This window comes from Oncorhynchus keta, chromosome 7 (genome assembly GCF_023373465.1).
Source record: "Oncorhynchus keta strain PuntledgeMale-10-30-2019 chromosome 7, Oket_V2, whole genome shotgun sequence".
Taxonomy (NCBI): domain Eukaryota; kingdom Metazoa; phylum Chordata; class Actinopteri; order Salmoniformes; family Salmonidae; genus Oncorhynchus; species Oncorhynchus keta.
The window spans coordinates 13,373,645-13,385,830 of NC_068427.1; the positions used below are offsets into that span (position 1 = coordinate 13,373,645).

The 12,186-nt window shown below is 40.2% G+C and overlaps 1 protein-coding gene across 2 annotated transcripts; it reads left to right on the forward strand.

The window, feature by feature from the left end:
• Positions 1-12: 12 nt before the first annotated feature.
• On the forward strand, positions 13-6,809 carry LOC118386025 (peptidyl-prolyl cis-trans isomerase G-like). Of its 2 annotated transcripts, none has more exons than XM_035773378.2 (13): positions 13-154; positions 604-680; positions 787-861; positions 964-1,071; positions 1,164-1,208; positions 1,288-1,375; positions 1,783-1,812; positions 1,958-2,097; positions 3,761-3,959; positions 4,058-4,234; positions 4,333-4,414; positions 4,512-4,657; positions 4,886-6,809. In XM_035773378.2, the coding sequence occupies exons 2-13, from the start codon at positions 620-622 to the stop codon at positions 5,922-5,924; spliced, it is 2,190 nt and encodes a 729-aa protein (XP_035629271.1). In that variant the 5' UTR covers positions 13-154; positions 604-619; the 3' UTR covers positions 5,925-6,809. The 2 variants fall into 2 exon arrangements, with proteins under 2 accessions (XP_035629271.1, XP_035629272.1); XM_035773379.2 differs by having other exon boundaries at positions 58-184.
• The last annotated feature ends 5,377 nt before the right edge of the window (positions 6,810-12,186 follow it).

Consider the following 12,186-nt stretch of genomic DNA (forward strand, 5'->3'; position numbering starts at 1 on the left):
ACTGGCGCATCTTTTTACCCAAAATGCACTGACTTTTCCTGTCGCGCCATCTTTAGAAAACATTGTGGAGGAAGCGCTGAATGAAACTCGATTTCACCTTGTTGAGGAGAACTACCGTGAGATATTGGCCTCAGTTGACCAACTGAGCTAATTTGTAGGTCAACTCTATAATATTTCCGCTATTGTGAGTTATGTCAATTTGAAATAGCGGTGAATCCGAAAGAAAGACGGAGATGTATCGTTGCATTAAGTACCTGCTAACGTTAACAGCAGCTAGTAGTTTTAGCAGCGTAGCTACTTGCAGGCCATAATCCGCAAAACGACTAACTAGAATGAAAATGTCGTTTTAGTTTACATTGTTTCGTCTAGACATTCACGTTATTTCATTAATGTTGATAAAGCGTGTTTTTAAATCAGTTAACCTTAACTATCTAGTCATGTTTTTATACACCATGGTCCTAATGCCAATGAATGAATACGCTATATTAGCCTCCGCTTTTTGTTAGAGATGGGTGTTATGTTTGTATTTGTAAACATCTAACGTTAGCTAGCTATCGAGCTAAATTACACTCGCTAACTAACAGCAAAACACGTTGGTTTCAGCTACAGAAGTTTGATAATGGGAATAAAAGTTCAGCGTCCACGCTGCTTTTTTGACATTGGCATCAGCAACGTGCTGGGTAAGAATGCAACGTTTTTCCATTTTGATCTTACCACCAGTTAATCATATATCTGAAATTTAGAGATGCTTTACTAAAACGTACATAAACCTGGTTTCTCTTGCAGTTGGCAGAGTTGTGGTAGAATTGTTTTCTGACGTCTGCCCCAAAACCTGTGAGAACTTTCGATGCCTCTGCACAGGTAATTTACTTTCTCTTGTCTTTGTACACTAATTTCAGACCATCTTTAGATGATGCACATATTGCCTTCTCTGTTTTGACTAAACCTTTACTTTTTGTGCAGGTGAGAAAGGAATTGGAAAAGGTACACAAAAACCTCTACATTACAAAGGATGCCTATTCCACAGAATTGTGAAGGACTTCATGATTCAAGGAGGAGACTTCAGTGAAGGTATATTAAATACGTGTTTGCCTCAAACAACCAAAACGTAGAAATGTTTTATTTGCAGATATTCACATTTCTATATTCCTTCTGTACATCAGGCAATGGAAAAGGAGGGGAATCTATCTATGGAGGATTCTTTGAAGGTAGGACTCTACAGATTTAGTTTAATATTCTAATCATAACCAGCCTCAAGGACTAACTAATGGCCTGTTTGTTTCTCAGATGAAAGCTTCTCTGTCAAACATAACAAGGAGTACCTCCTGTCAATGGCAAACAGGGGTAAAGATACCAATGGATCCCAGTTTTTCATGTAAGTCTATCAATGTTTTAAGGGCCTTGCTATTATCAAATCAATTTTTATTGGTCACATACATGTCTAGAAGATGTTATTGCGGGTGTAGTGAAAAATGTGTGTTTCTAGCTCCAACAGTGCAGTAATATCTAACAAATAATATCTAACTGTTTCATAACAATACACACATCTAAAGTAAAGGAATGGAATTAAGAATATATAAATATTTGGGCGAGCAATGTCTGAGTGGTATAGACTCAAATACAGTCAAATTGAATATAATACATTATATACATATGAGATGAGTAATGCAACATTTGTGAGTTGGTAATTCATAAATCTAGCATCTTGAGTGAATCAAAATCTACATTTTTTAGGACTCATTCTAATCTTCTGCTCCATTTTTTTGTTATCCCGGTATACAGAACAACAAAACCCACACCGCATTTGGATGGGTAATTATAATATTCTGACAAGCATTGCAACTTAGTTCGACAATCTGTATCTGATTGGATGGTCTTTTGATAATAAGAGCATGTTAGATAAATAGCGATCTGTTCTTAATTATCACTTGTTATAACTTACTGATTTTTATTCTAGTGTCCATGTGGTTTTTGGCCAAGTGATCTCTGGCCAAGAGGTTGTTCAGACAATGGAGAGTCAAAAGACAGATACTGGCAGTAGACCATACTCTGAAGTGAAAGTTATGAACTGTGGAGAGCTCATTCCAAAATCAAAAGGTTCGTAGGATTCCCAAAAATTGGCAAGGTGTTTTAAACTTGTTATTGTTTTAGATTGGAGACCTTGGACTGTGTTATCGTCAGGATCATAGCTTTGGGAGATATCCTTAGCACTTACCAGTCAAAAGTTTGGACACATCTACTCATTCAAGGGTTTAATTTATTTTTACAATTTTCTACATTGTAGAATAATAGTGAAGAGATCAAAATGATGAAATAACACATGGAATCATGTAGTAACCAAAACAATTGTTAAACAAATCTAAATATATTTGAAATTCTTCAAAGTAGCCACCTTTTGCCTTGATGACAGCTTTTCTCACACTCTTGGCTTTTTCTCAACCAGCTTCACCTGGAATGTTTTTCCAAAAGTATTGGAGTTCCCACATATGCTGAACACTTGTTGGCTGCTTTTCCTTCACTCTGCGGTCCAATTCATCCTAAACCATCTCAATTAGGTTGAGGTCGGGTGATTGTGGAGGCCAGGTCATCTGATGCAGCACTCATCACTCCTTATTGGTCAAATAGCCCTTACAAAGCCTGGAGGTGTGTTTGTGGTCATTGTCCTGTTGAAAAACAAATGATAGTCCCACTAAGCGCAAACCAGATAGGATGGCGTATTGCTGCAGAATGCTGTGGTAGCCATGCTGGTTAAGTGTGCCTTCAATTCTAAATAACTCACTGACGGTGAGTGGGTGCTTTGCTGGTGACACTATCACACCACCTCCTCCATGCTTCACTGTGGGAACCTCGCATGCGGAGATCATCCGTTCACCTACTCTGCGTCTCACAAAGACATGGCGTTTGGAACCAAAAATCTCAAATTTAGTCTCATCAGACCAAAGGACAGATTTCCACCTGTCTAATGGCTGTTGCTCGTGTTTCTTGGCCCAAGCAAGTCTCTTCTTATTGGTGTCCTTTAGTAGTGGTTTCTTTGCAGTAATTCGACCATGAAGGCCTGATTCATGTAGTCTCTGAACAGTTGATATTGATATATGTCTATTACTTGAATTCTGAAGCATTTATTTGGGCTGCAATTTCTGAGGCTGGTAACGAATGAACTTATTCTCTGCAGCAGAGGTAACTCTGGGTCTTCCTTTCCTGTGGTGGTCCTCACAAGAGCCAGTTTCATCATAGCTCTTGATTGTTTTTGCGACTGCACTTAATTTTCCTCATTGACTGACCTTCATGTCTTAAAGTAACGATGGACTGTCACTTTGCTTATTTGAGCTGTTCTTGCCATAATATGGACTTGGTCTTTTACCAAATAGTTCTGTCTTCTGTATACCCCCTACCATGTCACAACTGATTGGCTCAAACACATTAAGAAGGAATTAAATTCCAAAAATGTATTTTTATCAAGGCACACCTGTTATTTAAAATGCATTCCAGGTGACTACCTCAAGAAGCTGGTCGATAGAATGCCAAGAGCAGGCAAAGGGTGGCTACTTTGAAGAATCTAAAATAGAAAATATATTTTGATTTTGTTTAACACTTCTTTTTTTGGTTACTACATGATTCCATGTGTTATTTCATCATTTTGATGTCTTCACTATTCTACAATCTAGAAAATATGAAAAAATAAAGAAAAACCCTTGAATGAGTAGGTGTGTCCCAACTTTTGACTGGTGCTGTATGTTAACTGTCCTCTACCATTTTACAGCCAAGAAAGAAGAGAAGAAAAGACTAAAGGCCGTCTCCAGTGGCAGCGACAGCTCAAGTGACTCTGACAGTTCTGACGATGACTCTTCTGAATCTGAGGGTGAATCTGATAAGGAATCCAAGAAACGGAAGAAGAGGCACAAGAAAGAGTCCAAGAAAAAGAAGGACAAGAAACAGAAGAAGAAGAAAGATAAAAAAAAGTTTGTAGTGACTGTTTTAATGTGTTTCGTAGCATGTGAACTCTAACAACCGCCTTCATTAGAGCGTAGGTTTTAAGTCTGGTCTGTAATGTCTGTAGGTCTGAGGCTGGCAGTGGTGATGAGAAAGAGGAAGAGGTTACGTCTACGGTACGGCCAGAGGAAATCCCTGTTATCCCAGAAAATAGTTTCCTTATGAGGAGAAGTCCTCAGCAGCAAAAAGAAGAGTTTGGAAAGGAGAGGGAAAAAAAGAGGGAGAGGGAAAGGCCTAGGGAGAGGTGAGTTTATGGACGGAACAACATTCCAGTTCATTCTGAACCTTTACAACTGGGAACAACAGTATATTCATGTAAATGCGTTTTTTGTTTTGTTGCAGAATGTTTCATTGTCAGTCAGCATATCAGAGGAGCCTTCTGATGACAAGATCAGGCAGGACGATTAAAGGCAGAGGTCCAAGAGTAAGTGCACTGTCAAGCAAGTACGGTACTATCATCATACAGGTTCTGCAAAACACGGGTCTAGGAAGTTAATGGTAATTTATTATCTTTCTTGCAGCGGTACCGAACTCCGTCACACTCCAGGTCGAGGTCAAGGGACCGTTTCCAACGTAGTGAGACTCCTCCACACTGGCGCCATGAGATGCAGCGTGCACAAAGGGCACCAAGAGCATCCAGCGGAGACCGTTGGATAAAGGGTGACAAGTAAGTACTACTTTTTGAGTATTTTAACTGCCGGTGCTGGACTGATCAGGCTGTTGAAGTATATAGCAGCTTATTCTTATCTATATAGCAGCTTCTCAAGTTTTGGCTAATTTATTCTACTGCCAAAAGTTATCATCAAGGGCCAGTTATTTTAAGGTGTCTTCAAAGTCTCAACTTGGATTCTGCGTTTTCTGTGAGGTTGATTTTACTCTGTATTTATATTTGTAGGGGTGACATGACAGACGACAAGAATAACAGTGGCATAGCTCCAAGAGGAAGAGAGAGGAAGACCTCTGAAAACAAGCATGAACACGCTGCTGAAATCCCAAGTAAAAACCGAGAGGAGAAGAAAGGTCGCTCCCATAGATCCAAGAGCAAAGAAAAGGACACTTCTAAAACTGAAGACAAGCACAACAAACACAAGGCAAAGAAGGCCAAATCTCGAAGCCGCAGTAAGAGCAAAGAGAAAAGTGGTAGGTCCAAAAGCAGAGAGAGGGATCAGAAACATAGCAAAGGGGATGATAAGAGGGGCCGCCTAAGAAGCAAGGACAGAAACCTCAAAGAAAAAGCCACAGAGTCTGGAACTCAAGACAGTGTTAGAAGTAAAGAACACTCTAAACCCACTGAGGCTGACAAGAACCGAGAGGAGACCAAAGGAAGAAATGGTGAGAAGCTTAAGGCAAAGTCTAGAAGCAAGGAGAGGAACTCTGGAAAGGACAGAAACCGATCTCTCAGCAGAAGCAGGGACAGGGGGAGACATGCCTCATCTCGAGACAAAGAGCAAGGACGGGACAGAGAGCGAGGTAGGGAGCGCAGTAAGAGCAATGAAAGACGGCGCCACAGAGAGAGAGAGGACAAAAGGAGAGGTAGATCCAAGAGCCGAAACCGGACAAGGAGTCCAGACAAGGTTAAGAGCAGAGACTCCCGTAGAGGCAGGCGCTCCAGGAGTAAGAGCAACAATCGAGACCATAGCAAAGACGGTTCATCTCATCAGAGGAAGAACAGAGACAGTGAAGACACTCACAGACGAAGGAGGTCCAAGAGCAGCAACTCTGAGAGTGAAGGGGAGGGCAAAGGGAAGGACAGGGGTAGAAAGAGCCCCATCTCCAAGAAGAAAAGGGAGGGAAGCCCAGAAAAGGAGACCTCTCACAAGTCCAAAGACACAGGGAAAAGCCCTGAGCGGAATCGAAAGTCAAAGAGCCAAGAGAAGGATAAAAACCACAGCAAGAAAAAGAAGTACAGCTCAAGTTCTGATGACTGTGATTAGTCCAGTCAATGTCCACTCTTGTCCATAATCGAAATGAAAAATTCACACGTTTATACCTAATAACGTGTGTGGGTGGTTCTGCTGTAGAATCATTTTAGACAAATACTACAACCAATCCAATTCTGGAACATTTGTACAATTTAAGATTTCAAAAGTTTTGACAGCTAGGAGACATTTTTGGGGGGGGGTTCAGTCAGACAAATTTTTACAAATGTTGGAAATGTAATGTGCATTGAGGGTTAGTGGTGAAATGGCTGAACATGTGACTGTTGGAAGGAACATTAAAAAGTTTGTCAGGTTTAATGATTATTTTTTACTTTTTTTGTTGTCTGGTACAGAGGGGTCATGTTATTCCAGTCTGATAATTGTAATGGAAGGGATGAGTTTGATGTCCTGTGTTGTTCTTTCTGGCCTTAATGCCTGACTTAACTAATATTACATGGATACATCACCAGTATGACAAATCATACGGTTATTTTTTATTAAGTGTTTGCATTACCAACTGTCACATTATTTGTCACTGAACATACTGTAAGTGCTACATATACAACTGACATAAGTGTATATGTCAGTAGAGAAGGCTCAATTTGATTTGAAGGGCTGATTATTAAAATGGTTGTGGTGTTACAGATACATTTTTAAAAAATTGCTTGTTACCTGGCTGTTTCAGGGAATTCTAACTTTTTCCTGACCTCAGTCAGAAAATGAATTAGGAACTGACACATTGCTTTTTGTATTATTGTATGCATTTTTTTTTTGTTTGACGTGCTTATGTTCAGACCCCTCCCCTTACATCTTTTAAAATTTAAAAAATAAATAAACTCGCCCTTAGGTGTAAATGCATTGCTGTGGTGTTCCACCGTGTTAGTTCATACTGGTGTTTCATTCCTCGCCATGACTTTCCTTTGAATTATAAATGAAAACTACTGGCTTTGTGTAAACAGTCAGAGTTCAATATTCCCTAATGAAACATCTGCTTTGAAATAAAAGGATATGATTAAAATGTTTGTTTTATTGCCTATAGATTATTTATCATGTTTAACAGAAGAGTGACAATTGATACAATACATATAGAGAACATTGATGAATCACATTTTTAATCTGGTGGAGTAGTTCATGGGAGAGAGGGGAAGGGGGTATGAATGAGCAAATTGGAAGCTGTATTAAAATGAAACTTACCCTGGTCCCAGATCTGTGCTTTATCCAATTCTGACTATTGTTATGCAGGTACAGATCTAGGACCAGGCTATCAGTATTGTTTCCCAATTTGTGCACTAGTTTTAATTGAACTGTGTATAATCAGTAGTGTAATGTACTTAAGTAGTTTTTTGGGGTATCTGTACAGTACTATTTATAGTTTTGACAACTTTTGCTTTTACTCCACTATATTCCTAAAGAAAATAATGTACTTTCTACTCCAAACATTTCCCTGACACCCAAAAGTATTCGTTATATTTTGAATTCTTAACAGGACAGGAGAATTGTTCAATTTATGCACTTAAAGAGAAAATCCCTGGTCATCCCTACTGCATCTGATGTGGAGGACTCACTAAAACACAAATGCTTTGTAAATTATGTCCTGAGTTTTGGAGTGTGCCCCTGGCCATCCTTAAACAAAGAAAACAAGAAATCGTGCTGTCTGGTTTGCTTAATATAATGAATTTGAAATAAGTGTTACTTTTGATACTTAAGTATATTTTAGCAATTACATTTACTTTTGATACTTAAGTATCTTTAAAACCAAATAAATATAGACTTTTACTCAAGTAGTATTTTAATGGGTGACTTTAATGAGTCCTTTTACCTGAGTTACTTGAGTCCTTTTCTACGAAGATAGCTTTACTTCTCAAGTTTGACAATTTGTGACTTTTTCCACCACTGTGTATATTCTCAAAACTAAACAAAAAATTATAATTTCAGAGACATTGGTTACTATCACTATCTCTACATTCCCATAATTCTGAGATGAGTCATCTTGGAGCACTGAAAAGGACAGCAATCATCACACTGTCAGTCAACAACCTGCCTATCAAGTTTCTTTTTTTGTATGTGCAATAAATTACTAAATGGTCTTATATCATAAATGCTTATGACTTTTTTACATTTTTAATTCCATTGGTTTATTTTTAAACCATGTAATCATGTTTTACCTGACCATGGCTGCGTTCACACAGGCAGCCCAATACTGATCTTTCTTCTACTAATTGTTCTTTTGACCAATTACATCAGATCTTTCAGAGCTGATCTGATTGGTCAACAGACCAATTAGTGAAAAACAGATATGTGTAAATGCAGCCCATGTTGCTCTTTTCAACAGATCTTTACCATGTGAATCCAATTTTTTTTCTTGGATTGCTGAATATACCACGTCTCGTTCAGCACCTTGACGTCCTGAGATCTACTGCTGACGTAATTGGGCATCTGGACACCAATGTCATCTTGAACCAAGTAACTTGGTCTCACTCCTCCAAAGATGGGGCCAAGACCACCTCCAATTCCCTCCCTGGCAGCTTTGTGGTGTAAGTATTGTATGTCTTGATCACATTCTTTGCATACTGCTGGATCTGCTTCTCCACAGTCACTACAGCCCCTGGTTTGATTCCAGGCTGTATCACATCCAGCCGTAATCGGGAGTCCCATAGGGCGGCGCACAATTGGCCCAGCATCGTCTGGGTTTGGCCAGGGTAGGCCGTCAATTGTAAATAAGACTTTGTTCTTAACTGACTTATCTGTCAAGGGCTTTCTGGTTATATATATATGCCATTTAGCTGACGCTTTTATCCAAAGCGACTTACACCCATACATTCTACGTATGGGTGGTCCCGGGAATCGAACCCACTACCCTGGCGTTACAAGCGCCATGCTCTACCAACTGAGCCACAGAAGGACCACTGGTTCTTTGCTCCTGTTCTTGTCTCTGAAATAACAAATACATTGTCATTATGATAATGGGACACGTTGTTAGTAACTTAGACTTATTCCTTGATAAATATTCATTCAGAGTTGAATTTGGTGAGAATAATATATTGAGCTTCCGATTGACCCCTTGCTTGTGGTAGGGTGCACATGCCATACCATGGCTTCTCTCTGTGTGAGGCAACGGAGTCCAGCATAGCCATCTCCTTCTGCTGCTGTGCCATTGAGCAATAATAGCCTTGGCAATGAGCTCCTCCTCATTGTCTGTCTGCCCCTGCTGTTGTGGAGCCAATTTCTTCATGATCCTCTCCCTGGGCATATGGACCTCTCTTAGGAGGGAGAAGAGGCTTAGCAAATCTATGCCCATGAGACTTTCAGAAATGTAAGACAACTGTTGACTAGTGATGCCAAAGATATATATTTATTTTTGTGGTACTTCAAATATTTTCTCATGTGATTTCCCTTTTCAATCATTTTCTACTCACCTGAACATCTCTTCCTCTTTATCTTTCCTTAACTTCACCATTTTCTGTTATGCATTTGAAAAAAGCCTCCTGCGCTCCCCCTCCATCTCTTGCTTTTGTGCCTCTATTGCTCTAATGATATCTCTGTTAGAGAGATGCCTCTTTAAATACAAATGCAGGATTCATTAATACAACTCCATGAATCTTGTGTAATATTGCTCTAGTGAGTAAGACATTTGAACATGGATTACATCCAAATACCTTAACATGTGAGCTTTCATGGTATTTCTCTGCTGCCCTTCTTTCTTTTGCTCCTGCATGCCTTGCTTCCACAGAAAAAGCCATTTTATTCACGGGGGTTCCTCTGCCTCTTTTTTGTCTTCCAGCTTCTCCCGTTCTCTTATCTATTTCATGTTCCCTAGCCCTAATAGGGGGAAGAGACCATTCATCATACTAAACCATTGAAAGCATTAAGTCTATTCTTATTTGAACTACGTTTCAATTCATTTGACTTCATGGTAGAGTATTTGGTAGTCTATGACATAGATATTCAATTAAATAACTGCTGCCAGGTTGTTAGGCTTCAATGAGTCTTACTAGAGATGGGTCGTTTGCGAACGAGTCGGCTCTACGAGCCAGCCCTTGTAGGTGAACGTTGGGAGCTGGCTCGCATATCAGAAGAGCTGAATCTATTAAAAAAAGATCAAAAATTAAGATATTAATAATCAAAAGATTTAAATTAATAGAATTAACTAATTCAAAGAAAGAAAAAATCAATATAAGCCTAAATGCTCAAGCGCACACATTCGTTCTGACTGTCTGCTCATACTAACTGTCAACCAATGAACTCACAGTCACACACTTAGCAGCCCAGGAGAGAGAGGAAGGACAGCTGTGAAAACAACAGCTGGAAAATGAGTTGGAAGCACAGTAGCATGTGGATGCATTTTAATAATGTAGACAATGTTAGAGCACAGTGTAGAATTTGCCAAAACAAAATCTCATATAAAGCCGGTTCTAAACACAACCTACACCGGCATTTGCAAACTGTGCACCCAACTGTGAAGCTAACTGTAGTGGAGCTTCGAGAAACTAGCGGCCTGCTAGTGATAGTGGTGGAGCCAGCACCTCCACACGTGGAGATGTATCCACTCAGTCAAGTAGGCCTACTCTGCGAAACACAGCAACGCAGTCTTCTATGGACCAGTTTATGCCAAAGTCTATGTATGTAGCAAAACTTGATATTGCATTGGCTAAAATGATTATCACCGATTTCCAGCCATTTTCGATCATAGAGGATAGAGGTTTTAGAAATTATAGCAATAGTCTAAATCCAATGTACACCATTTCAAGAAGGAAAACCCTTTAAAAATCACTTATTCCACAACTGTAAGAGAGAGCACACAGGCTTCAGTGCGGGAAAGAATCCAAAAAGCTACTGCAGCTTGCCTTACCACTGACTGCTGGACATCAAGAATAACCACTTCTTACATGTCAGTTACATGTCACTTTTTTGAAGATTTTTCGATATCTAGCTGTCTTCTGGACTGCTTTGAGTTCAGGAACAGACACACCTCAGAACACTTGGCAGACGAACTGTTGAGAGTGTCCAGAGAATGGCAAGTAGATGGAACAATGGTATTTTGTGTTAGCGACAATGTAGCTAACATAATCAAATCCATTAACATTTTAAAATGGACCCATCATCCATGTCTTCCCCACACAATCAACCTGATTGTAAGAGATGCTCTGAAGGTGATGAAGCCCACTGTGGACAAAGTGAAAGCAGCTGTGGAATACTTCCACAGGAACACAGTAGGTGCTGAAAAACTAAAGTCTACACAACGCCAGATGGGGATGCCTGAACTGAGGCCTAAACAAGACTGCACTACAAGGTGGAATTCAACATTTTATCCCGGACATTGTCAATGCACCTGTTGATGCTCTGACCCAAGAGGAATGGGAGGTAGTGGAGGAGGTGTGCAGAGTCCTGGAACCCTTTGAGCAGGTCACTGTGGAGATCAGTGGAGAGATGTACAGTAAGCAATTATTACTACATCATTATTTAATCCAGTATTATATATGTATATGAGCAGTAGATTAGAATGTAGTATCAGTAGACAAAACATGAACCTGAACTAATAAGTTACTGTTCTTTCTTTTCAGCTATGTAACAGCCTCAAAAATGATACTCCTGTGTAAGGGTCTGCAGCGAATCAGTCAGCCGCCAGAGAGAAGCAAATGTAACCACAGGACATGTGACAGAGTTGATGGACACCCTATGTTCATCAATGGACAGAAAGTTCCACAGAATGGAATATAATTTTTATTTAACTAGGCAAGTCAGTTAAGAACTAATTCTTATTTTCAATGAAGGCCTCGGAACAGTAATCACGTGCTATCAGAAACCGCTGCACTTGACCCCAGGTTTAAGAAGTTAGCCTTCAGTGATGCCAGAGCGATTGATGAGGCTCTTCAAAGAATAACCTCAGCAGCAGGGAGGGACAGCCCCAGTAGTCAGCTGGCTGAGGCACCAGGAAGAAGAGGGATCAGATGGAGCAGAAGCACCAGTGCCCCAAACGTCTGCTGTTTGTCTACAGAGCAACTGGGGATGCAGCACAAAGGAATCCCTCCAGATGCCATAATGGAGGTCCAATCATTTGGAGGAGGCCCTCCTGCAGATCCTCTGAGCTGGTGGAAGAACAAGGCCTCTGTCTACCCACGGCTTACTAAAGTCATGACAGGGAGACTGCATAGTGGCCACGTCCGTTCCTTCTGAGAGGGTCTTCTCGAAAACGGGACAAATAATCACTGATAGAAGAAACCGCATCAGCCCCTCGAAAGTGAGGCAGCTTGCATTTCTGAATGCAAATCTCTCATAA